We start from the raw sequence: 24,681 nt of genomic DNA, 5'->3' as shown, positions 1-24,681 counted from the left end.
CCAAGCGAAGCAACTCTTTAGGTCTTTTGAGTCTATTTTCTTTCTGTTTAGGTGTAAGTTCTTGGACTTTGAAGTTTCCATGGCTTTACCCCGACCTCATTTTATAATATTTGCCGAATGGAATATTGCGATATGTTCAGCTCACGAGCCATATTTATACGCTCCACCTTGGAAAGGAGGGTATATTAACTTTGTCATTCCGTTTGTAACATCCTTAAATATTCGTCGTAGACACCATAAAGTATATATATTCATAATCAGCATAGAATTCTAAGTCGATTTAACGATGTCCGTCTGTCTGTTGAAAGCACGATACAGCCCACATTATTTGACGTAGAGCGCCAAAATTTAGCAGAACAATTTGTATTGTGTCTAGGATGGTTGGTATTGAAAATGAGATATATCGGTCCATGTCCCCATATAACGGTACCTCCGGATATTCGGTATTTTGATGATTTCTGCCACCTTTTTTTCACTGATTTGTTTGAAAATTGGTATTTTTAGGTCATAACGGGTCCGTGTACGTGTGGCAAAACATGACATGTATGGGTCCACGTTTTGGTATAGCCCCCATATAAAGGTACCTTCCGATATTCGGTATTTTGATTATTTTTGCCACATTTTTTCACGGATTTGTCTAAAAATTGGTATTTGTTGGTCATAATGGGTTCCAGCTCCGGTGACGAAACATTGCATGTATGGGTCCACGATTTGGTATAGCCCCCATATAACGGTACCTCCCAATATTCGGTATTTTGGTGATTTTTGGCAATTTTTTTCACGAATTTCTCTGAAAATTGGTAGTTGTAGTTGTTGTCATCGAAATTATAGGTCCACGTTTTGGTATAGCCCCCATATAATGGTACCTCCCGATATTCGGTAATTTGATGATTTTTGCCACATTTTTTCACGGATTTGTCTGAAAATTGTTATTTCTAGGTCATAATGGGTTCTAGCTCCTTTGGCGAAACATTGCATGTGTAGGTCCACGATTTGGTATAGCCCCCATATAACGGCACCTCCCAATACTCGGCATTTAAATGGTTTTTGCCACATTTCTTCTAATGTTTCCTTTACCCTAAGGTGGAGGGTAGTTAAAGTTTGGCCCGGCCGAACTTAATGTTTTTTTTACTTGTTTTTATTTTATTTTCATTATTTTTCGAACCATTTCTGCCAATACGATTTCCCCAAAAGAAATCGAAAGTTCTATAGCCTCGACGAAAATAAAATAATGGTAATACTGTTACTCATATTTAGCAGTATTATTCGAGTAGGGCTATTCCGATGTAAAATCAAAACAAGTAAAATAGTATCAGTCGGTTTTGCCGACAGATGTATACTCTCAGCCTTGAGTTACGAACGTGACAGATTTGGACTATATAGACTACTTCTTGTACTTTATATGAGGTATGTGCACCTTTTCGGAAAATGGAAATATGCGTCAGGTAACAGATACAGCGGACCGAAGTATTCCATTTTCACACTTCATCTAATACAGATAAAATACATCATCCTAGTCTGAATAGAATCGGATGATAATTTTGCGTTTTATGAGCTTCATGGATACTCATAATTTTGACTTTTTGTGGGGGAGGTACCAGAAGGAGTGGACCGATATATCCCATCTTCACACCAGATCTTGAGTTAGTAGAAATAATGGGACGTGTGTAATATGAAGAGAACTGGATGTTTATTTCGGATTCTTTAGAATGGAATCGTGTTCAAGTGTTTTAAGAGCGTGATGAATATTCAAAATTTCGACCTTTTGTGGGGGAGGTACTTGATGGAGTGGGCCTATATTATCCATTTTTGCACCTGACCTAGAACTGACGTAAATATCAGGATTTGCAAAGTTGGAACAAAATCGGATTATCGATTCTCTTTCTGTGCAGAAAATATTTTTTTTATATATTTTTTTACATTTTTTATTTTTTTTTTAAATCTTGATCATTTGTGTGGGAGGTACCAGAAGGAGTGGACCGATATATTCCATCTTAACACCAGACCTTGGCTTAATATAAATATTGAGATGTGTGAAATTTGAAGACAATCGGACTCTTATATCACATTTTATGAGAGTTGTAATTATTTAAAATTTCGACCCTTTGTGGGGGAGGTACCAGAAGGAGTGGACCGATATTGTCCATTTTTACACTTGACCTAGCACTTACGCAAATATTGAGATTTGTAAAGTTTGAGCAAAATCGGATTATCGTTTCTCTTTCTGTGCAAAAAATATATATTTGTTAAAATTTCGACCATTTGTGGGGGAGGTACCAGAAGGAATGGACCGATATATTCCATCTTAACATCAGACCTTGGGCTAACATAAATATTGGCATGTGTGAAATTTGAAGACAATCGGACTCTTACATCACATATTATGAGAGTTGTAATTATTCAAAATGTTGACCATTTGTTGTTGTAGCAGTTTTACACGTTCTGTTGTTTTTTTTTTTTTTTTTTCGACTAATCTGGTTCTTCCTCAATGTCCAGGTTTAGGAATTCTGCTATCTTTATGGGCTGTAGCCATAGATCCTCTGGACGGAGTTGGGTAGGCTTGGCAGGACAATTAAACAAATGCAGCGTGTTGTGCGGGCCTGTATCACACGCTGGGCAGGCGTTTTGCACATCCTCATCAATTCGTGCCCAATACGAATTGAGACGGCTGCACCATCCTGAACGTAGTTGGGCCAAAACTACCCTGGTTTGCCTAGGCAGCCGACGTTCTTCAGCTGCAATGGATGGGGGGTGGACTCCGAGTATGGCATTTACACTGTAATTATTGACTACCTCAGCGACTGCATCAGTATGAATGCTATTCAGACCTGCTTGATAGGCTTCATGATCTAGAGGCTCTCTCTTATATCGCTGGACCTCTCTCTCTAGATCGTGCAGGTCCTTCCTGACACGCCTGGGTGGGGGAGTTCTATCCACCATATGGTGGTTAGGGTGACTCCCGCGATAACACCCAAGCAAGTACTGCAACGAAAGCATATGATTATGCTGACGTAAGGGAAGAACCTTCGTCTCCTCATGTAAGTGGTCCACAGGCGTCATGAGGAGGCACCCTGTTGCAGTTCTCAGGACGGCATTCTGGCAGGTCTGAATACATTTCCACTGCGTTGCACTTGTATTCGCCGACCACACTGGAGCCGCATAGCTAACCACAGACCGACCTATCGCTTTATAAGAGGTCAACAAGGTTTCTTTATCCGCACCCCAAGTGCTGCCGGCTAGCGCCTTGAGGACCTTGTTCCTACTTTTCATTTTATCGCAAATAGCTGTGGCTTGCGCGGAAGACTTGAACATGCTATCGAATGTGACCCCAAGAATTTTGGGGTAGTTGGTGGTCGGAATTATATGCCCCTCGACCTGCACATTCAGCTGTGTTCTCATCTCCGCAGTCCATGTGGTAAATAGTGTGGCCGTCGATTTAGTGGCGGATATTTTCATATTCCTCGCGTGGAAGAAGGCGGCAAGCTCCGCGAGATAATTATTCACCCTGACACATATGTCATCAACTACAGGACCCGACGCCATGATCGTACAATCATCCGCATAAGTTACGATCTCGATGCCGTCTGGAGGGCGCGGAATTCCGGAAAGGTAGAGGTTAAACAGTTCCGGAGATATCACCCCACCTTGGGGAACTCCCTGTTTCACTCTACGAGGCTTGGACTTCTTATTCCGGAATTCCACGTACGACTGGCGTCCACACATATAGTTGACTATCCAACGTTTCAAACTTGGCCGGAGGGTAGTGTTCTCAACGTCCTCGAACAGCGTGGCATGGTTGACCGTATCAAAGGCCTTTGATAGGTCGAGAGCCACCACTACTGTTCTGTGGCACGGCCTGTTCTGGTTGAGTCCTCGACTGATATGTGTGGATATGGCGTGCAATGCTGTTGTAGTGCTATGTAGTGGACGGAAACCGTGTTGATGGTTAGCAACTGAATAGCTTCCTCTGATACTGGGGAGGAGTAAGGCCTCGAGAGTCTTTGCTACTGGCGACAAAAGCGAAATTGGCCTGTATGATTCGCCTTTGCTGGCATCCTTGCCAGGCTTCAGTAGCGGGACCACCCTGCCCATTTTCCAGGCATCGGGAACTATGTGGGTGGCTAACGACAAGTTAAGGACTTTGGTTAAATACTCAACTCCCGGCGTATCCAGTTGCTTCAACATTACCATTGATATTCCGTCCGGGCCCAACGCTTTAGATGACTTAGCGTTTCGGATGACATTCGCAACATCACCCATCGTAAACTGTGGAGGTACATCCTCGGCGGGAAGAGCTCTTATACGACGTAGTACTCTTCGCCTCGCCCTATCACTCTCGGGGTGCTCGACAAATTGGCGGTTAAAACAGCCAGCGCACCTCTTCGGATCAGTCACAGTTACGTCGTTAAATGTGACTGCTGTCCTATCATCCTTTTTCCCAGGGTTCGAGAGTGACTTTACCGTTACCCACAGTTTACTCAAATCGGTTCCGATGTTGCAACACTTCAGATGGTCTAGCCACTTTTTCCGCTTATGCTCCTGTACCAACCGGTTGACTTCCACTGTCAGTTCACTGACTCTGGGATCAGTAGGGTTGGTACGTCGGAGCTCATCACGCTCATTCGCTAATCCCGCTGCCTCTGCTGGGAAATTTGGTCTTACTTCGGGTATTCGACCAGCAGGTATATAGCGAGCGGCTGCAGCTTTGATGATGTCCCGGAAAATCCTTTCAGCTACCCGAACATCAGAAGGATTGGGCAGTTCTCTGAAGCGAAGGTTGGTGAACTCTCTGAACTCGGGCCAGTGGGCTTTCCCATGGTTAAGGAAAGTGCGGCGTTCAGAGGTTATGAAATCGGGCGATCTGCTGATGGAGACGATTATCGGGAGATGGTCTGAGCCAAGAGAAATGACGGGTTGCCAAGTCACGTCATTTATCAGACCGGGTGACACGATGGTTAAGTCTGGCGAACTGTGACACTCTCCTCTTATTCGGGTGGGGGCATCCTCGTTTACCGTGCAAAATGTGGAGCAGTCAATCTGCTCTGCCAACGCTGATCCCCTCTGGTCATTACCTAGGACGGAATGCCACAACTCATGGTGGGCATTGAAGTCCCCTAGTACCAGGCGGTTATTGCCTTACAAAAGTGGGCTTATATTAGGCAAGTAACGCGGTTCACAGCTATTAACCGGCGGGATATACACATTAAGCACCTCTACCTCGGCAGTACCACACTTGACTGCTACCCCCATACACTCCATGTACGGGTCACTAGAGACTAGCTCAAGCGAGATAGGTCTGTATTGAACAGAATGGTGTATCAGGAACGCTAATCCCCCACCTCCACTTCTGGTGCGATCTTTCCTCAATACGTTGTAACCATTGCAACGTTGTAAGCTACAATTTTCATTGAGCTTGGTTTCCTGCACCGCTGCGATCTTGATATTCCTCCGATTCATAAAATCCACTATCTCATCAATTTTACCTCGGAGTCCGTTGCAATTGAACTGCAAGAACGATGCATTGTCCGGAATTGGAACAGCAACATGTGGCGTTAAGTGCTGCGGTAAAGGTTGCTGTTCTGGAGACTGCGGGGGAGTTCCATACTCCGACGACGACTCGGAAGTTGACGACGAGGTCGTGGACTCACTGGGGACTACGTTGGTGCAGCACGAAGCAACATAGTCCCTATCGCTATAGTCTCGCAACCGGGTTAAACCGGAACAATTTCTAAAATGCACCCATCCTCTGCATCCATTACATCGCACCGAGACTGATCTATGGTGGATGGTGTTTTGGCAAACCGTACAGAACCATGGTCCGGGGTTTTCCTCAAGCCCGGCACGGACCAAAAGAATCCGGAGCAAGCATTCCGGGATGTGCTGCTCCCAAAACAGAAAAATAAACAAACACGAACATGTATACACTGGGTTGGCAGCCGCTGGCCGAAACTGGAGTGTTGTTGTTTCGGGTCAATCCGGTGTCGTAGAACCCGCTGCCGTGGGATTGTTGACCATTTGTGGGGGAGGTACTTGATGGAGTGGACCGATATTGTCCATTTTCACACTTGACCTAACACTGACGCAAATATTAAGATTTGCAAAGTTGGGGCAAAATCGGTTTATCGCATATCTTTCTGTGCAAAAAATAATTTTTTTGAAAATTTCCACCTTTTGTGGGGGAGGTACCAGAAGGAGTGGACCGATATTGCCCATCTCCGAACTCGATCTAAGTTTGACAAAAATATTACGATGTATCAAGTTTGGACCAAATCGGATACTCCCTTCAAGAGTTATCGTGCGCACCAGCCAGACAGACAGACAGACGGACGGACGGACATCGCTAGATCGACTCCAAATGTTCTGAAACGGATTTGGTCCAAAGAGACCTAGGGTCTAAAACCGTTATTTCGACTAGGCACGTTTTGACCGTATCAAATGATATATACCCTCTGTAGCCATATGGCTGAGGGTATAAATATAAATACAATAAAATCATTAATACGATATTCCCTAACAGTTAATTAAACAACGTTACTAATAATGTAAAGTAAATTACAAAAGGAGACTGTCGATTATTCTTCTACCTATTATCAACTCCTATCGTTTGGGGGACACACGTAGACGTGACACTCTCTCTATCACATAGAGGTACAGTTATATCTAATTATCTCTATCGCACGATAATTAGACATAACTGTACCTAATCAAAGCAAAATTATACCCTTGACATTTAGAGAGGTTCTATCGTTTATTCCCAAATACCTATAGCATTTTCAGATTAAATGAAACCTTTTGCAATTCAAATGAATCTTTTTGCAGCGGGAATGAAACCTTTTGCAGTGGAATTGAAACCTTTTGCAGTGGAAATGAAACCTTTTGCAACCGAAATGAAACTTTTTGCAACCGAAATGAAACCTCTTGCAACCGAAATGAAACCATTTGCAACCGAAATGAAACTTTTTGCAAATCAAATGAAACTTTTAAATTTATAGAAGGAAAAATAACAAAACATTTATATTTTAGTAGTTTTTAAATTAAATCAATTAATTATAACTAATATATTGACAAAGAGGATTTTTTATTGATTATAAATATCTACATTTATTTATATTATTTCTTAAATTTTCAATTATTGTATTAAAAAATGGTTCTTTATTGATTTGATATAAAATGCTTCCATATTATTAAATTCCAAATGCTTAACGCTAAAAAGAGAAATTTAAACAAATTTTGGCCTTTATAGGTATGGCCAGGACTGAAATGTGAAATTAAGCTTTACCACAATTTTTTATAGTTATAGTATACTATTAATCTTTCCTAATAAAGGATTCCCGCTTCGCAGCTTTATTGATTATGGAGATAAAGCAGTCGTGATTTCAATAGACAGATAAGTGGAAATCATTAAATGAACTATGATCATGATTGTATATACTTTATGGGGTCTACGACGAATATTTAGAGGTGTTACAAACCGAATGACAAATTTAATATATCCTCCTTTCCATGGAGGAGATTATAAAAAGGTACCTAATTCGGGTCCTTTGAAAAAAATACCTTGAAAAACTTTTTTCAATCTTTCTGCATCTACACTTGTGTTTTATGGAAGCTTAAGAAAAAAATTTATAAAAACATAGTTATTAATAATCAATAAAAATTCCTCTTTAACTATATATTAGTTATAATTAGTTTATTTAATTTTAAACCTACTAAAAATAAAAATGTTTTGTTATTTTTCCTTCTATAAATTTAAAAGTTTCATTTGATTTGCAAAAAGTTTCATTTCGGTTGCAAATGGTTTCATTTCGGTTGCAAAGGGTTTCATTTCGGTTGCAAAAGGTTTCATTCCCGCTGCAAAAGGTTTCATTTCCACTGCAAAAGGTTTCAATTCCACTGCAAAAGGTTTCATTCCCGCTGCAAAAAGATTCATTTGAATTGCAAAAGGTTTCATTTAATCTGAAAATGCTATATCTTGAAGTTTTCTATCTATAAAACAAATTTGAAGGAGTTCCTTATTTTTAGAAGAAATTTCAAAAGAGGTTTTTTTATGGGATTCCAAACAAGCGTTCATTTGTATGTACGTCTATTAAGAATAGCTGACCCTGAGAAGGTATATGGAAGATTTTTAAAAACAACAAAACAAATGCTACAAGACAAGAATTCAAACATTGTTTTTTCATTATTATTAATTTTACAATACATGTAAATTTAATTGGCAAAAAAAGAAGAACTTATAGACAACGTTAAAAACTAAACAAAAAATATAAACGCATTATTAGAATTAATATTTAAATAAAAAAAGGTAGTATTAAATTGTATATATGAAATAACAGGGCGAAAGAAGAAATTTATTATTTCAACATCTGTTTGCCCACAAGTAGATAAACCGAAATAAAATACTCATTGATAATTTCTTGAAGTAGGCAGTTGGTAACTAACTATAATTAACTGTGATGTATGTGAAGAATACACATTTCTATTCATTAAAGACTGTGTGTGTAGCGGGGTGTGGGGAGTGTTACTCCCAAAAAAAACTCTCATTTAAATTTTACAAAAAATAAATTTTATGAAGCCAAATCAAAAATGTTGAGAAGGTAATAGTTTGGTAGCTTGGACTTAATTTCAGGTACTTATTTCAAATTTATTGTAGTATTTCATAAATTAATAATAAAGATTTGCCAAGATTTATCTCAATATATTTTCAATGGAAATATATTCAAAAATCTTGGGGTGCATGTGATGACAATTAGATGAGTTTAAGGACACAGAAAAATGGTTCATATCAATTCTCATCACATGTCCTATTTATTTTTAATTAAACGACAACAAAAATAACCCTCAAAACGTAAATCCAAAAGCTAAGAACTCCTTTGGCGTTGAGTGAACGAACGAACTAGTTGTGTATAACAATAATAATAATAATAATGATGAATGATAAAAGTACGTAAGAAAACATTTTATGAGCGATTAAGTATCATATCCAAGGTGGGACCCCATTTGCCATAGGGATCTTTGGGCAATATAAATATATCATTACACCAGGTATAACCAATCACCCGTGTCTCAATGATTTTCTTGAAGGCCGGATTCTCGTGCAGCAAATCACGATAGTTGTCATTCGAAACAATGGCAGCATCCATGGCACAGGCCAGTTGTAAAATAAAACTAGAAAATTAATAAAAAAAAACAGTGATTAGAAATATATTCATTGTTGGAATTTTTATTGTCTCACCGATCATCATAACTGGTACTGGTAAGTCCAGGTAGATTTTTACATGGCGTTTGTACAATTTTGCCACTTTTATGCAAACGATCCAATTCCGCCGGATCTGTGGATTTATTTTGATTCATACGAAACTGTGGTATAACCGCCTTGACTTCATGGCCCATGCTCTCGAAATACTCGATGGCAATTTTGAGACCCTTCACCGAGAAGCCCTTGTCCAGAGAGTGTCTGAAAAAGAGGGGAATTGAAATTAAAATGCGGTTTGGGCTATATCGAAAACTTCTTTCGCTTCATATGAGATATGGGATAATTTTAAGAAAATATACCCAATTTAGGCAAAATAATGAATTCCATATTCATCTCAGGTTTCTGGCTGAGATAAATATTTAGATATAGCAAGTTGGAAAGAATCGTTAATCGTGTTTCGCAAGTTATGACAGATAAAAGTATTGAAAATTGTGACCCTTTGTGGGTGAGATACCAGAAGGGATTCGCAGCTATATATCATCTTCATATGTTTGTTTGTAAGTGAGAAGTTTGAAGAGAGTTGGATGCCTACTTCGCTTTCTTTGAGCTTTTTTTTTAAAAACATTGAACCCTATGTGGGGAGGTACAAGAAGAAATGATCTGACCTCTCCAATCTTTATAGCAGATCTTGTGTTAGTAGAAATAATGGGGTGTGTGAAATTTGAAGAGAACCGGGTGCTTATTTCGGATTTTATAATCGCTTTGGTTATTCAAAATTTGACTCTTTGTGGGGGAGGTACAAGAAGGAATTGTCCGATCTTAACAATCTTTTTAACAGATCTTGTGTTGATGAAAATATTGAGATGTGCCAATTCTGAATGGATATTCAAAATTTTGACTCTTTATGGGGGAGATACCAGGAGGAGTGGAACGATATGTTCCATCTTTACACCAGATATTGTGATGTGTGTAATTTGAAGACAATCGGACTCTTACATCACATTTTATAAGAGTTATTCAAAATGTTGACACCTTGTGGGAAAGGTACTTGATGGAGTGGACCGATGTTGTCCATTTTCGCACCTGACCTAGCACTGATGCAAATACTAGGGTTTGCAAAATTGGATTGTCCTTTCTCTTTCTGTGTAGTATTTTTTTTTTTTTTTTTTTGATTTTTTTGATTTTGAATTTCGACCATTTGTTGGGTAGTTACCAAAAGGAGTGGACCGATATTGCCCATTTCCGAACTCGATCTAAGTTTGGCAATAATATTACAATGTACCAAGTTTGGACCAAATCGGAAACTGCCTTCGAGAATTGTGCACCAGCCAGAAAGACAGACGGACGGACGGATCTCGCTAGATCGACTTCAAATGTCCTGAAACGGATTTTGTCCAAAGAGACCTCTTGTAGTAAAGAACGATAATAGCACTCTTCCTCAAAGGATGGAAACTAAAAATCTCCCTTCCATGGAGAGGACATATGCATTTTTCTCAGAATGTCCCCTTAAAAGAATCTTCTCTTCAAGAAATTGACTTTAAGTGCTCTGAGGCAGTGTCTTTCATAAAAAGGCTTAACGAAATATAATATTTCCCACCTCTTAAAGGAAGGGAATATGTTGAAAGGGAACATAAAAGCTCCCTTTTTTTGGATGGAATTTGAAAGCACCACTTTTTTAGAACTGATCTTAAAAGATCCCGTTTCCTTAATCTGAAAATAAAGATAGCCCTTGGTGCAAAAGGGGATCTTAAAAAGAATCGTGTCTTTGGAAAAGTCTTTTTCATAGACATCTTTGTTTTGTAGATAAAAAACAACCTTCATCAAAGGAAGGGACAATACATTTCCTTAATTTCCTTTTATCCCTTAAATAACGAAGAGCCCTTTTACGGACTTCCAAGATCCAAATGCAATGTTTTATACATCACTTTTTACATATCTTAGATGGATATATATATGTGGCCTTTTACAGACCTTATATGATAGCAGATAGGGATATATGACATTTTTAAAGGCTCCTTGAAAAATAATTAACGGTACTGGTCTCCTTAAGGTAGAAGGGCTTTTACAATTTGTCCATGGAAGAAAGGCATGGTGTAGGTCTCCTAAAAGTAGATTGTTTTCCCCACTTTTATGTGGGGACCCAAAAACGTATTAGTGCATTTCGCATTTATATTTGAGTTCAATACTCACTCAAAATCATCTTTCATATTTTCAGTTCTCTACTCACTTGAAAGCAACATTACTGCCATCGATGATTACAGGACGTTTCTTGGCGGTAAACCCCTCCCCGGCATTGGGGTTATAGGCATTGCTATTATACACCTCCAATTGTTTCTTTTCATTTCTGGTAAATAAATCACTATACAAATGTGTTTTTGTGGCAGTCTTGGCGGGTGGTGCGGCAGAGTTTTGAGGCTTCTGAAATACAAAAACCACAATTTATTTTAATGACAATTAAGGTGGCTTATTCAAAATAGACTTACCACATTATTTTTACCATCATTCAAGGGTATAAAATCATTGGAATCTGTTTCCGATATAAACACCACCGAATCATCGGCAATGGCATTCGATGCACTCTTCTTTTTAATGGTATCATCAATAATTTCACCCTCTTCTTCCTCACTTGAAGAATCATCGCTACTGGATGATTCACTGGATGACGATGCATTGCCTGTTTTGTGATTCGTCGTAGATTTTTTGCTGCTATCTTTCAGGGTTGTATCATTGTCAAGAACAATAACATCATCATCATCATCGCCGTTCTCCATCCTCTTCCCGGCCTCCTTTGTATTGCTGGAATTTGATGTCTCACTCAGGGGTTTCCTGGGAATATATTTAATATTTCCTAAAAATGCATTACTATTAACATCAACAAAAAATAAATCATTGGCCTTTGTGCTGGTATTATTGGCAGCAACCTGAGCAAAGGTTAAATGTTGCTGAGGGGAATTTGAAGCGAAATGATTGTCATTGTTATTGATCTTTCTACGCTTTGAAGGTAATATTCTTTGCTGATTTTTTACAAGGGGAGTTGATGAGCCACGTTTGGAAAATGATTGGAATAATGATTGATATTCTGGTACGGAAGATGCCGGTGGTTTGGGTTTGTTATTGGTTTTGGTTTCCTCTTCATCACTACTGCTAGTGGTGTCATCGCTATCATCATCATCGTCATCGATGATAATTTGTGTGGAATTTTTTTCTATCAAAATACAATCATCGTCGTCATCGTCACCATCATTCTTGTTCTTCTCATTGTCTTTGTTCACTTTGTGGACGGGGGCTTCTTTCTGTGATTTGTTGTCTACTCCTTTGGAACTATTTGGTGCTTTGAAAGATGTTTTTGGTTTATTATTTCTGTTATTTCTCAGATTACAATTGCGTTTAATCTGTTTGGGAGATTTCATTTGTTTTCTAGCCGACTTGTTCAAATATAATCTTCCACCACCACCACCAGAGCTTTCGTTTTGACTCTTGGTCAGATCAAGCATTATCATTTTGCTGCGTTTGACCAGTTTTTTCTATAAGGAAAGGATGAAAAGTTAAATTTCAAAATTTCTACAATTTATGATATAATGGGGCACACTTGCAAGGGACTTGTTGAAGGGGCTAAGAAAGAAAATATGTAATGTGCAGTTAAAACAAAAAAAAAACGGCCCGTCCGAACTTACTGCTTTTTTACTTGTATCGGAATATTTTTACCCACAAAGAACCCACAATATAAAAATACAGCTGGTGTGGTTAGAAAAAACAAACAAACAATTAGAAGGAGCCTTTACATGGGACTATACCAACAAGTAGACCTGTATTGATTTTTTTCTGCGAGAAGTTATGCTACCAACTGCGAACCCGAAAATTCAAAAATTAAGAAAATTCAAATTACAGCCAAATTATTTTGAAATTTTGTTCAAAACCTTTGTAAACTCAAAAATCAGGAGGTAGAGTCACCCTTACTTACATCCCAAAAGCAGGGAAATCAAGTCACTCGCCTCCTAAGGACTACAGATCAATTAGTCTCCCATTCTTTCTATTGAAAACACTAGGAAGGCTGATCGACATAGAAACGACAGGAACGAGCAAGGAGAGGCTTGATTGCACTCTATTCTTGCAAGTAATAATTAAATGGTTGTACGAGTCAATTGTACGCCCTATCCTATCTTGTGGAACTCTAGTCTGGTGACATTCCGTGGATAAGTCATCTTATTTACGTTGCATTGACAAAGTTCAAAGAGCGGCATCATTACCAATAACAGTTGCCTTCAAAAGCACCCCTCAGGCTGCACTCGACACCCTACTGTGCTTAAGCCCTCTAAGCATACACGTATAGGAAGAGGCAATTGGGTGGTCTTTTCGACATTCTGTGATCTTAGGGCACTTAAGAAATGTGGGAGTGAAGCCAACTCAATTGATAGATTTCACCATGGTTGAGCTTTAACCCACCCGACATCCACGTACCTTACAGGGACGCCAGGGTCGGTAGCAATTCACCTTTCCGCCACATAGCTGTTTATAGCTGACAGTTCAAAGATGGAATGTGGAACGGGAACTGGTGTCTTCTGTGACACTGTAGCATGTTCCAGGCGGAAATCTTTGCGCTCAAAAAACCATAGACTTATTGGTCACGAGGAACAACGAGGTTAACGGTCCGGTGTATATATATGTCGATAGCCAAGCGACACTGAAAGCTTTAAACACTTTTAACCCAAGTTTTGGGCTGGTTTGGAATGCAAGAGATCCTTGGAAAACACTGGCAATGAGATTACAGACAAATTGGCTAAGCAAGGGCCCGAATCAGCTATCATTGAAATTGAGAACTCGGTTAAAGCACTCCTGTGCCATTTCTTCCGTGGTAATTTATAGACATTACTCTGAGAGAATTCAACCAAAATGAAACCTGATTTAAAACTTGTGTTGGCCATCATCACAGGTCACTGCAAGGTAAGGGCAATTACCTCGAAATGGAACAGCGATGATATTGATTACTGTAGAATCTGTCAAGACGAGGAAATAGTTGAGACGATCAACGAACAACTGTCACACGATTTTTCTTTGTTCTCTAACACTCACCCTACAGCAATTCTTCAATTAGCTAGAAGACTTAAGTGGCTAAAGACGACACGGCAAAATTTCTTGCCGTAGATTACTCTTATAATTATAATTCCTATTCCTTTTTCACTAATCTTTCTTTCTTTCTGCCCTCTTCGCTTTGGATGAGTACAATGGACCAGCCGGTCTCCAAGTGGAGCGGTTATCAAATGGCAACCGCGCGTCCTTTAACCTAACCTATATGTAGACCTACAACTGATTTGAATTTAAAAAAGAGCTAAAATCTTTGAAATACCGAAAACCACATGTGATTTTAACAGATGGACCAACAACAGTTGGATTGCCGGACAGCCAGAAATATAGACATGGCTAAATTGACATAGAATTTTGCTCTGATCATATATACATATATATACTTTATGGACTCTCCGACAACGGACGGAATAACAAATTAAATATACTTTTGATTTTATGGTGGGTGGGTATGTATATTACAGATCTTTTCTAGAAAGGCCTTCTTCCGACGAGTCCATTACATGTGTGGCACATAGAGCCTTTTGTCTTTAACACTTACCGCCTTATCATCTCTAAATTTTTGAAACTTATTTATGTAACCCGCCTTCAGTGGACTCTTCTTCCAAACTTTCTGTGGCGATTTTTTCTGATTGTTCATTAACACGGCACGGCTTGGACTTGGAATATCATCATTATTTTGCTTCTTTTTGGAAAATTTCAAAGAATTTTTCAATTAAAATAAATTAATATGAATAACAAATATATAAATAAAAATTCCAAAAAAAAAGAAAGAAATAAATTATAAATAGAAAATAATTTGAAAACATAAGAAAAAATAATTATTAAAAAAAAGGAAGGTTTAATACTTACCCTTGTTAATGGAAAGTAAATTGAGATTTGCCCTTGAAAACTGTATCGAAGGGATGAATCCAAAGACATTTGATAATGAATTTTATTTATCATATAAACGATTTTAAATGTTAATGTGTTCATCCCTAGGATTTTTGTCCGCCTTGTTTCAATGGGCAAGGGAAATAACTTTCACATAAATATCAATATTATCGTTTGGGGAGGAGCGAAAAGGCGCATCGAAGGGCTAAGTTTAAAATAATAAATTATGCAATTAAAATTTAAATAAAAACCAGTAAAGAAAAAATTTTAAACCCGCTATTCATATTTCTTGGGGCTATCCATAACAAATAATCGTTTTTATGGCGAATTTATAAAATTTAAATAATACCAACTATGATCGTTTTTGAATGGTACCTGTAATTTAAAGCCGAAAGCAACTAATATATCGGAGGTATATCCACCTCTTAATTTCTACTAAATTTTACGATGGCATTTGTGTCTGAACCGATATTCATCAAAATCCTTACTATTTTAACAGATAAACTAGAAATGAGGTGAAAATCTGTAGGAGCTATATCCAAATCTGAATCGATCTCTATAAAATTCGGCAGAGGAATTTGTATGATGTATTTGATAGCTGATAAATCAAATATCCTTGTTGTGAAGAGAATTCAATGGGTGAAAGCGACTTAAGCACAAAATCGGATGAAACACATATATATGGGACCATAGCCTATATATACAGGGTGAGATGAAATAACTGCAACCCACTTTAGACTGCTGTCATTTCTAAGCCAATCGTCCCACAGCTATTAAAATTATTCCACAGCTCATTATATTGTTTACAAGCGTACAAAAGCATTTTGGTGAGAATTTTCCAGAAAAAAAAAGTTATTCGTGATGGAATTCAAGCGTGATAGTGTGATTTCTTTATATTTGGCTGAATATCCACAAGTGGCACTCCACTCGAGCATTTAACCGTGATACTGGTAACCGTGATGCTGGTAGCGTAGCCCGACGTCAAGGAAGTGGACGGAAGAAAACATCAACATCAACAGAAATGGTTCGAAAAGTAAAGAAGCGACTTGATCGAAACTCGCGTCGCAGTGGCCGAAAAATGACACGTGAGTTCAATATACCGCAATATTCCATTCGGCAAATTGAGAAATGAGCTGGGGATAAGGCTATTGCAATTTCAAAAGGTGCAAGAACTTACGCCGCGACAGAAAGAAAATATTGCTTCGCTTGGCCGAAAGTGGTGCACTCCCGAATTAGGTTTTCTCCGATGAGAAAACCTTCGTTGTCCAGCAGTTTGAAAACAAAGAAAATGATCGTGTTTACTTGCCAAAGAGGTCAGCTGAAAATGTGCACCTTCGGTTGGCCAGCAGAACTCAAGCGCCGGCCATGGTGATGGTGTAGGCACCATAACAGCCGATAGCCGCTCTCCGCTCGTATTAATCGATCGTGGCATCAGAATAAATGCCGAATAATATCGCGAAAATATTCCTGGAGGGTGTATTTAAGCCTTGGGCCCGCAAATATGTTGGCCGCAGACCTTGGACATTCCAACAGGACTCAGCTCCATGGCATTCAGCACGCGCTATCCAAGAATGGTTACAAAACAAGGTTCCTCGCTTCATTTCCAGCGCACAATGGCCACCAAAATCTCCGGATACCATTTCGTTGGACTATTGTGTCTGGAGTATTTTGGAGAGCAAGGTTGGCACTTAAAAATATCAAAGTGTCGATCACCTCAAGCAAGCGCTTCGCCGGGAATGGGCCAAAATTCCGCAGAGCAACATTCGGGCAGTGTGTGACGGTTTCATTGGCCATTTGAAGGCCATAATTTGTGACAAAGGTGACCAATTCGAACAAATCTAAACCTATTCTAAAATTTGATGCTATTTCCGATATTTGTTGCTATCATTCAATAAAAAAAAATGTAAAAATTATGGCGTTTGACTTTGTTGCAGTTTTTTTTTTTGTCTCACCGAGTACTGATAAAAATATTATGATTTGCAAAGTTTGCACAAAATTTGATAATCCGTTTTGGTTCTAAAAGGTAAAGTGAAGTGCCGAGAAGAAAGGAGGCCAAACGCCGAACTCAATCTTAGTTTGATAATAATATTACGATGTACCAAGTTTGGTCCAAATCGGATACTCCCTTCGAGAGTTATCGTTTGAATTAGCCAGCCAGGTAGACGGACGGGCATCGCTAGATCGACTCCAAATGTTCCGAAACAGATTTGCTCCAAAGAGACCTAGTATTTAAAACCGTTGTTTTGATGAGGCACGTTTTGGCCGTATTAAAATTATAAATACCCTCCATAGCCATATGGCTGAGGATAAAAAATAATTTCCTAAAAAAAAATCTTCATTTGACATTTCTTGACTTTATAAAGATTTTCATTTCACATTTTTATAAAACATGAATTGAGTCCCAGCCCCCGCAATACATAAAAAATCTTTTTGTCAACTCTTCTTCTCATCTAGAAAGTGGAGACCCAGGGAAGGGTGTATATAGAAATTACCTTAGTCACAAAATGTGATAATGTTTCCATATTCTTTTAAAGAAACCGCTATATTCTTCCTTATTTCCTGTCCAACATACCATATACCATTAAAATCGACCGAGGGCATAAGTTGTTTGAGACCCCTTCTCGCGTTTTCCAAAAGAATCTAAATAAAATGGAAAATAATTAAAATGGTTTTTTTCTCTCTCTTCCCCAACACGATAATAGGCGAACTGATATTTAACGATGATGATAACTCAAATCTATAATTTTAAAAAATTATATTTTTCTTCAGTTATCATATAATTTAATTTACTTTCCATCGAATACTTACCTTTAACAGTGTAAAGTCTTTATTTATTTTTGTAATGTATTTCAGAAAAAAAAAAAATACATAAAACAACCATTCCGCAAATAATTCTTTGCATAGTTTGAGGTGTAGGTAGGTGTATATATTTGTCTCGAATATTGTTGGCATTTATAATTACACGTCTTTGTAGTACATTATTATTAAGCAGAACACAGTTTTTTAAATACATAAATATATATAGTTGTCATCATCAAAACGAAAGCTGTACCAGTACCTCAAGATGAAGATGAACTTCTTTTAGGAGAAAGAAGGCAGATTTGCCCTTGCGATGTTATTGTCAGTTTTGGATTAGTTAGATAGACACATGAAATCAGTATAAGATAGGGAGAATTATGAAAAAAGACCTGAATATTTATGAAAACTCTTCAATATAAAAAATAATAATCCAATTTCTTGCTATAATTCCTAGATTTAATTTCGCAGTATAAAAACCAATTAAACAATGGACGGACAAATGACGTTGGGATTTTTATGATTTTGGTGTTTTATAGAAAGGGAAAGCCAATTTGTATGGAGGTAAAAATGTAAAATTTTAGATCATATTTAAAATTTAAATGGATTTTGGGATTTTTAAAAGCTGGGCGACTTTCCCGATTGACTTATTTGAAAGCAATCTAGTAAAAATACTTATTATACATTTGATGTCTTCAACAAGGGCCTGTAGTGCGAAATAGCTATTTCTTGGCCCTAATAATGTCAATTATTTATTGAATTTTATCAGCATGAAAACTACTACTCATTTCGTGGGACATGACCTTGTTGATTCAATAGGTTAGTAACCGGATTTGTAATATGTATTTCTGCTGGGAAGATCTACTCTCTCATTCTGGCACATTACCATTTCACAGTGCAATTTTTTGTAGCTTACAATGATTTCGGGAAGTCTGCTTGACATTAAAAAGTCTTATAATCAGGGTAATGAAATAAACAAAAAAATCTTATGGTTTACGAAGATTCTGTCACATGAAATGAAGCATGTTTTTTTTTTTCTCAAAACTTTTAACCTGGTACAATATTGAACAATAACCAAAAAAAAAAAAAAAAAAACGCTTTGCTCCAAAATAAATATTCTACAAAAAAAACCGCATGGAACATTATCCCTCGCTTAAGTACAGAAACGAAGGCTGAGAAGACAAAAAACTCTCGATAGTAACTTTTTCTCTAACAATTTTCTAACTCTTTCAATTCCTGTTCAATATTTGAACGTGCTGCTTTGGCATATTTGGTATTAAATTCAGGTGTCTGATAGATGTCCAAGGCCAGGAGGGCATTTAAAGTCTGAAATGAAAGAAAGATCCATAAAAAACAGATTAAAAAATCAATAAATATTAAAAAAGAATTGAGTGATCACAAAATATTACCATCGATAGTGATATACAGGGTGAGATAAACAAACTGCAACAAAGTCAAACGCCATAATTTTTACTTTTTTTTAAATTTTATAGAATGAAAGCAAAAAATGACGGAAATAGAATCAACTTTTAGAAAAGGTTTAGATTTGTCCGAATTGGTCACCTTTGGTGCAAATTAACGGCCAATGAAACCGTCACACTCTGCCCGAATGTTGCTCTGCGGTATTTTGGCCCATTCCCGGCGAAGCGCTTGCTTGAGGTTGTATTTTGTTGGTATTTTTTTATGCCAACCCTGCTTTTCAAAATACTCCAGATACAATAGTACAACGGAGTGGTATCCGGAGATTTTGGGGGCCATTGTGCGCTGGAAATGAAGCGAGTAACCTAATTTTGTAAACATTCTTGGGTAACGCATGCTGAGTGCGATGGTGCTGAGTCCTGTTGGAATGTCCAAGGTCTGCGGCCAAAATGTTTGCGTGCCCAATGCTTTAATACACCCTCCAGAATATTTTCGCGATAATATTCGGCATTTACTCTGATGCCACGGTCGATTAATACGAGCGGAGAGCGACCATCGGCTGTTATTGCGGCGCACACCATCATCATGGCCGGCGCTTGAGTTCTGGTGGCCAACCGAAGGTGCAAATTTTTGCTAACCTCTTTGGCAAGTAAACACGATCATTTTGTTTGTTTACAAACTGCTGGACAACAAATGTTTTCTCATCGGAGAAAATCAATTTAGGAAGGTCACCATTTCGGCCAAGCGAAGCAACTCTTTATCTCTTTTGAGTCTATTTTCTTTCTGATGTGGTGGAAGTTCTTGCACTTTTTGGAATTTCAATGGCTTTACCACGAGCTCATTTTTCAATATTTGCCGAATGGAATATGGAATGGAATCACAAGCCATTTTTCGGTCCGCCCACTTCCTTGAGACACTAAAGACTTATTTACATTTAAATGCTGGAGTGCTCTAACGATAGCTACTTGCGGTTTTCCAGCCAAATATAAAGAAATCACACTATCACGCTTGAATTCCATGACGAATAACTTTTTTTCTGGAAAATGCTCATCAAAATGCTTTTGTACACTAGTAAACAATATAATGAGCTGTCACTGGAATAATTTTAACACCTGTCGGACGAGTGGCTTAGAAATGACAGCAGTCTAAAGTTGGTTGCAGTTTTTTCATCTCACCCTGCACATTTCTGGAGAAATTTTAAAAGTTATGATTTTCCTCACTTTGCTTGAAGATGAAAATTCATTGTTTCTTTAAAAACAAATTAAACCCCTCCAATTGAAAACCCTTTAACTAGAGAAAGACAAAAAGTCGCCTTCGCAATAGGGCAGTTTGATGGCATTCACATCGAAAGCAACTAATATTCCCAGATGTCCTTGATGTATCCATATGTTAAGCATATGAATTCAATATTTTTGTTGGCAAAATTTTCTTTGTGATCACTCAATACAGAAAGGGATATTTAGTGACTTCTTTACTCACCTTACGTCTCAGATCTTCATAGTTACTTTTGCCAGCATTTAACCATTCCTGACGTGACAATTCGGCATAGTTTTTATACACATCGGGTGAGGAACTGGAAAATGGAAATTGTTAAATAATATAAATGAATAAAATGGTTTCAATATGTCTGACTCAACAACTTACGCCAGTATCAATAAATCCAAATCCTGTAATATGGCCATATCCTCATCAATGTCTGAGGTTATTGGTTCGCTACTCTGCTCACCCAACAAACGACAGACAATCTGTTTCATATCATCCTAAAATAAGACATTATTAATAAACAAAAAATATCAAGGTAAAATGATTATCCACAATATTTACTTACATCCTCGACCATGGCATCACGACAAAATTCCCGAAATATTTCACAATTTTCTTGTACACAATTTTTTTGTAAATCAAATTCATAGTATTGGAAAAATGCAGCCAGCACAATGTGCGGCTTGGCATGCTCCAATTCGGGCCATTTGTGGGCCAACATAAATGACCAATTGTGATAGACACGTTTACTGTCTGCCTCGCTTAATTTGCTGCGGATGCGTTCATACCAGGAAAGTATGCTGGCCTCGGGCAAATCATAATGATTGCAGGCCTTGGACCAGACGTCATACAAGTCACAAGTGGTCATAATTTTTTATTTAAGTTTTCTTTTTTTTTTTTTTTAAGGTACTGACAATATTTTTTTTATTTTAGGAAACTATTGATTTGTAAAATTGATTATTATATGAAAATATCACTTGAAATATGTTGGCTAAAAGATTAATTTTTTTGTTTTCCTTTATTTTCGTCTAACAAACTGTATGAGTCAAAAAATTTTCCTTTAATGAGTTGTTGAGTGCCCCTGTTTGAGTATGGGCGAAAAAGGGTGGCTTTGTTATGCTAACAAGTTAGGGGGTGGAAAGCTTGTGAGGAGATGTTTAAGCTTTTTTTGGGGGGTTTATTTTAAGGGTTGCCATCATAAGAAGACAAACGCAGAGAATACAAAGGAATTTTGTGGAAATTGTTTTGAAATGTTGTTGGGGTTGTTTTGAGGTACTGTTCAGGTGTTTTATTCAAATCATCCCCTTTAAATGAAAACAAAAAGCCTCAACTGTGTTTTAACTGACAAATTGGAAAATCTAGTACAATCTTCGTGGGAAAGGGTATTTGTGAAAACCTCTGATGAGGGGTTAAGAGCCACAAATATCAAATTAAAGTCGATTTCATTGGAAATTGCGGTAGAAAACTTCAAATCAGGAGTGTACCTACATTGAATATTCATTGAGACTAAGTAATCTAAAATGGAGGCTGAAACCTTCAAAATGATATCGAAAATTTGGAGGTACCTCTGCATGGGGGTTACATCAAAAAGTGGATCTACATTGCATGTTTTTTAAGAAGATTAAGCAACCCACAAAGAATTCAATATATCAAATCACAGCTGAGTTGAATGGGAAGTTGGGTGGACATTTCGAAAAATCAGGAGGTATAGTTAAATGGGGGATATATCAAAAAGTGAAAGAACATCGCATATTTTTTGAGAGAAGTTAATCTAACCAAAAAGCACACGGAATATGGTTTTGCAGCTCCAACATACCGAAAATCCGGAGATACAGTTTTATGGGTCCTATACCAAAAATGGACTTACATTGATCGTTTTTAGCGAGGAGTTGAACTACCTACTGAGTAGTCGAAATGTTAAACAACGGTTGATTTGGGAACCGAAGCAATAAATAGTGAAAGTTAGAAGGCACTTTTTTAAATATAGAGGCTGACTCCTACAATCCTGAGCCCTCTGAAATCAGGAGGTACATTTATGTGTGAGCTATATCAAAAAGTTGCCCAACATTGATAGTTTTTTGGAAACGAGTTAATATATCCAAAAAGCAATAGTAATATCAAATCACAGCTGATTTGGAATATCAGGAGGTACCTTTATATATGGGCTATACCCAAGCATGGAGCGATGCATACCATTCAATACCAAACATCCTGGGAATAATTTCAACGCAATTGGAACATTCCAAAGCCACATAATTGGATAGTACGAACTTTAAATTGATTTCAACAGATGAGTAGACACGATATATAGGGACTGAATTCTCCGAAATCAGGAGGTACATTTATATGGGGGCTTCATCAAAAAGTGGACCAACATTGATAATTTTTTGAGACAAGGGAATATATTCAAAAGCAGCGGTAATATCAAATTACAACTAATTTGGAATATCGAAAATGAGAAGGTACCTTTATATATGGGCTATACCCAAACATGGAGCGATGCATACCATTCCATACCAAACATCCTACGAATAATTTCAATGCATGTGGAACATTTCAAAGCTCCTTATTTCATAGTGCTTGACATGACTACATGACTAAACCGACATAAAATTTACGCTGATCATGAACTTGCATACACTCCATTTTATGGTTGAGACCAAATTCTTGTTCTTTTTAAATGGAAATCGTTTTCTTTATGAAGGGTTTTATTTCAAATCTTTATAGCACAAGCATTGTGGCATGGTCGAATCATTTTTAGAACTTCTTAATCCACAAAAGGAACAACTCTAGTTTAGTAAAAACTTCAATTTTTCGAAATTTTTCCAGAGGTAAACTATTCTTTTTTCTTGGGGGACGGCCCCGGGACCCCAGATTTTTGACCCGAAAGTTTGGGGTCAAGTCCCCGACTGGACCCGAAACCAATTATGAAAAGCAATCCTCCCACACCGGCTAATCCGAACCAAAGTTTTCTAAAATTTGATACCTTTTGTAAGTAGGCGGCCTTCGCCCGGGGCTTGAGATTTTCTTCTCTGAGTATGTCCCATATCGGCTAACGCAAACCAAATTTTTCAAAACGTGATACTATTTGTAATTCCAGCGACGGCTACGCGATTAAACTTTTTTTTTTTTTATCGAAAACATAATTTTAATGAATTGGTTAGAATGAAGTTATGCGGATGGAAAGATCCATAGAAAATTGTAGAAGCTGTAAAGTTGAAATTTTACTTGGTTTCTAAAATCGTCGTTAATTCAAATTTTATTACTTCTTTTTAAAATATTTCAGCAGTATCAGCAATAATAACAAGACTGCCAAAGGATTGAATTGCAAAGCGATGTAGAATTAAAAAAAAATGTTTTGACTGGTCGTAATCCCATGATGAATAAATGGAATTACCGTTAAACAAAAACACATGCCATTAATGGTAGCTTAAACAACCGAGTATGGCCCTTCGCCATTTCAAGGAACACAATATTTCAACAATCAACACAAACTACACAAACTACATAACTATTTAATTAGAACTCCAATAACGCAATTTCCCGCCTCAGAATATCACCATACTTACAGCCGCAGTCTTGTCACTTGGTGTTGTTGTTGTTGGGCCATCCCTCTTCATGACCTGGTCATGAGGAAGCACATTATTTTTTCTTGTCAACATAGCTTTGCCTCGGCCAATTTTACTTTGATTTTGTTTGCGTAGAATTTTCTTGTTCTGGCGAAAACTTTTACGTGATTGTTTCCTGGCCAAACGTCTTGTGTTCCTTCTGGTCATAATGCCTGATGAAATAGTTTCGATTGGCGTGCTTCCTTGAAACAAAAATATTGTTTTTTTCACGTTACAATCAAAACATCGAACACACACAAACGCACTTCTGCACTAGGTTTTGACAGTTAAGTAAAAACAAGCAATCAAATGTGCCATCAAAATGAAAAGCGTTCCACATAAATGTAGTGATGCCGTATTTGTGCAAATTATAGAAATAACATTTAAATGATCTTTATTTTAAGAAATTGCAATAATATTCTATTTTTGCAGTTTTTCCATATCATAAAG

At 37.7% G+C, this 24,681-nt stretch overlaps 2 protein-coding genes across 3 annotated transcripts; both read right to left on the bottom strand.

Annotated features, from left to right (window-relative positions):
• Positions 1-8,157: 8,157 nt before the first annotated feature.
• On the bottom strand, positions 8,158-24,510 carry LOC101901336 (uncharacterized ENTR1 family protein). Of its 2 annotated transcripts, none has more exons than XM_005175115.4 (6): positions 24,193-24,510; positions 14,814-14,957; positions 11,674-12,714; positions 11,418-11,608; positions 9,230-9,451; positions 8,158-9,162 (listed from the first exon to the last, which is right to left on the bottom strand). In XM_005175115.4, the coding sequence occupies exons 1-6, from the start codon at positions 24,397-24,399 to the stop codon at positions 8,955-8,957; spliced, it is 2,013 nt and encodes a 670-aa protein (XP_005175172.1). In that variant the 5' UTR covers positions 24,400-24,510; the 3' UTR covers positions 8,158-8,954. The 2 variants fall into 2 exon arrangements, with proteins under 2 accessions (XP_005175172.1, XP_011290676.1); XM_011292374.3 differs by having other exon boundaries at positions 14,814-14,954.
• On the bottom strand, positions 18,050-23,318 carry LOC101901165 (uncharacterized). The gene is made up of 4 exons (XM_005175114.4): positions 21,189-23,318; positions 21,005-21,120; positions 20,840-20,933; positions 18,050-19,267 (listed from the first exon to the last, which is right to left on the bottom strand). Exons 1-4 carry the CDS (start codon positions 21,489-21,491, stop codon positions 19,151-19,153), a joined length of 630 nt encoding a protein of 209 aa, XP_005175171.1. The 5' UTR covers positions 21,492-23,318; the 3' UTR covers positions 18,050-19,150.
• Positions 24,511-24,681: the final 171 nt, after the last annotated feature.

The sequence above is a fragment of the Musca domestica genome, unplaced genomic scaffold (genome assembly GCF_030504385.1).
Source record: "Musca domestica strain aabys unplaced genomic scaffold, Musca_domestica.polishedcontigs.V.1.1 35, whole genome shotgun sequence".
NCBI lineage: Eukaryota > Metazoa > Arthropoda > Insecta > Diptera > Muscidae > Musca > Musca domestica.
This window is presented reverse-complemented; position numbering and strand designations above follow the sequence as displayed.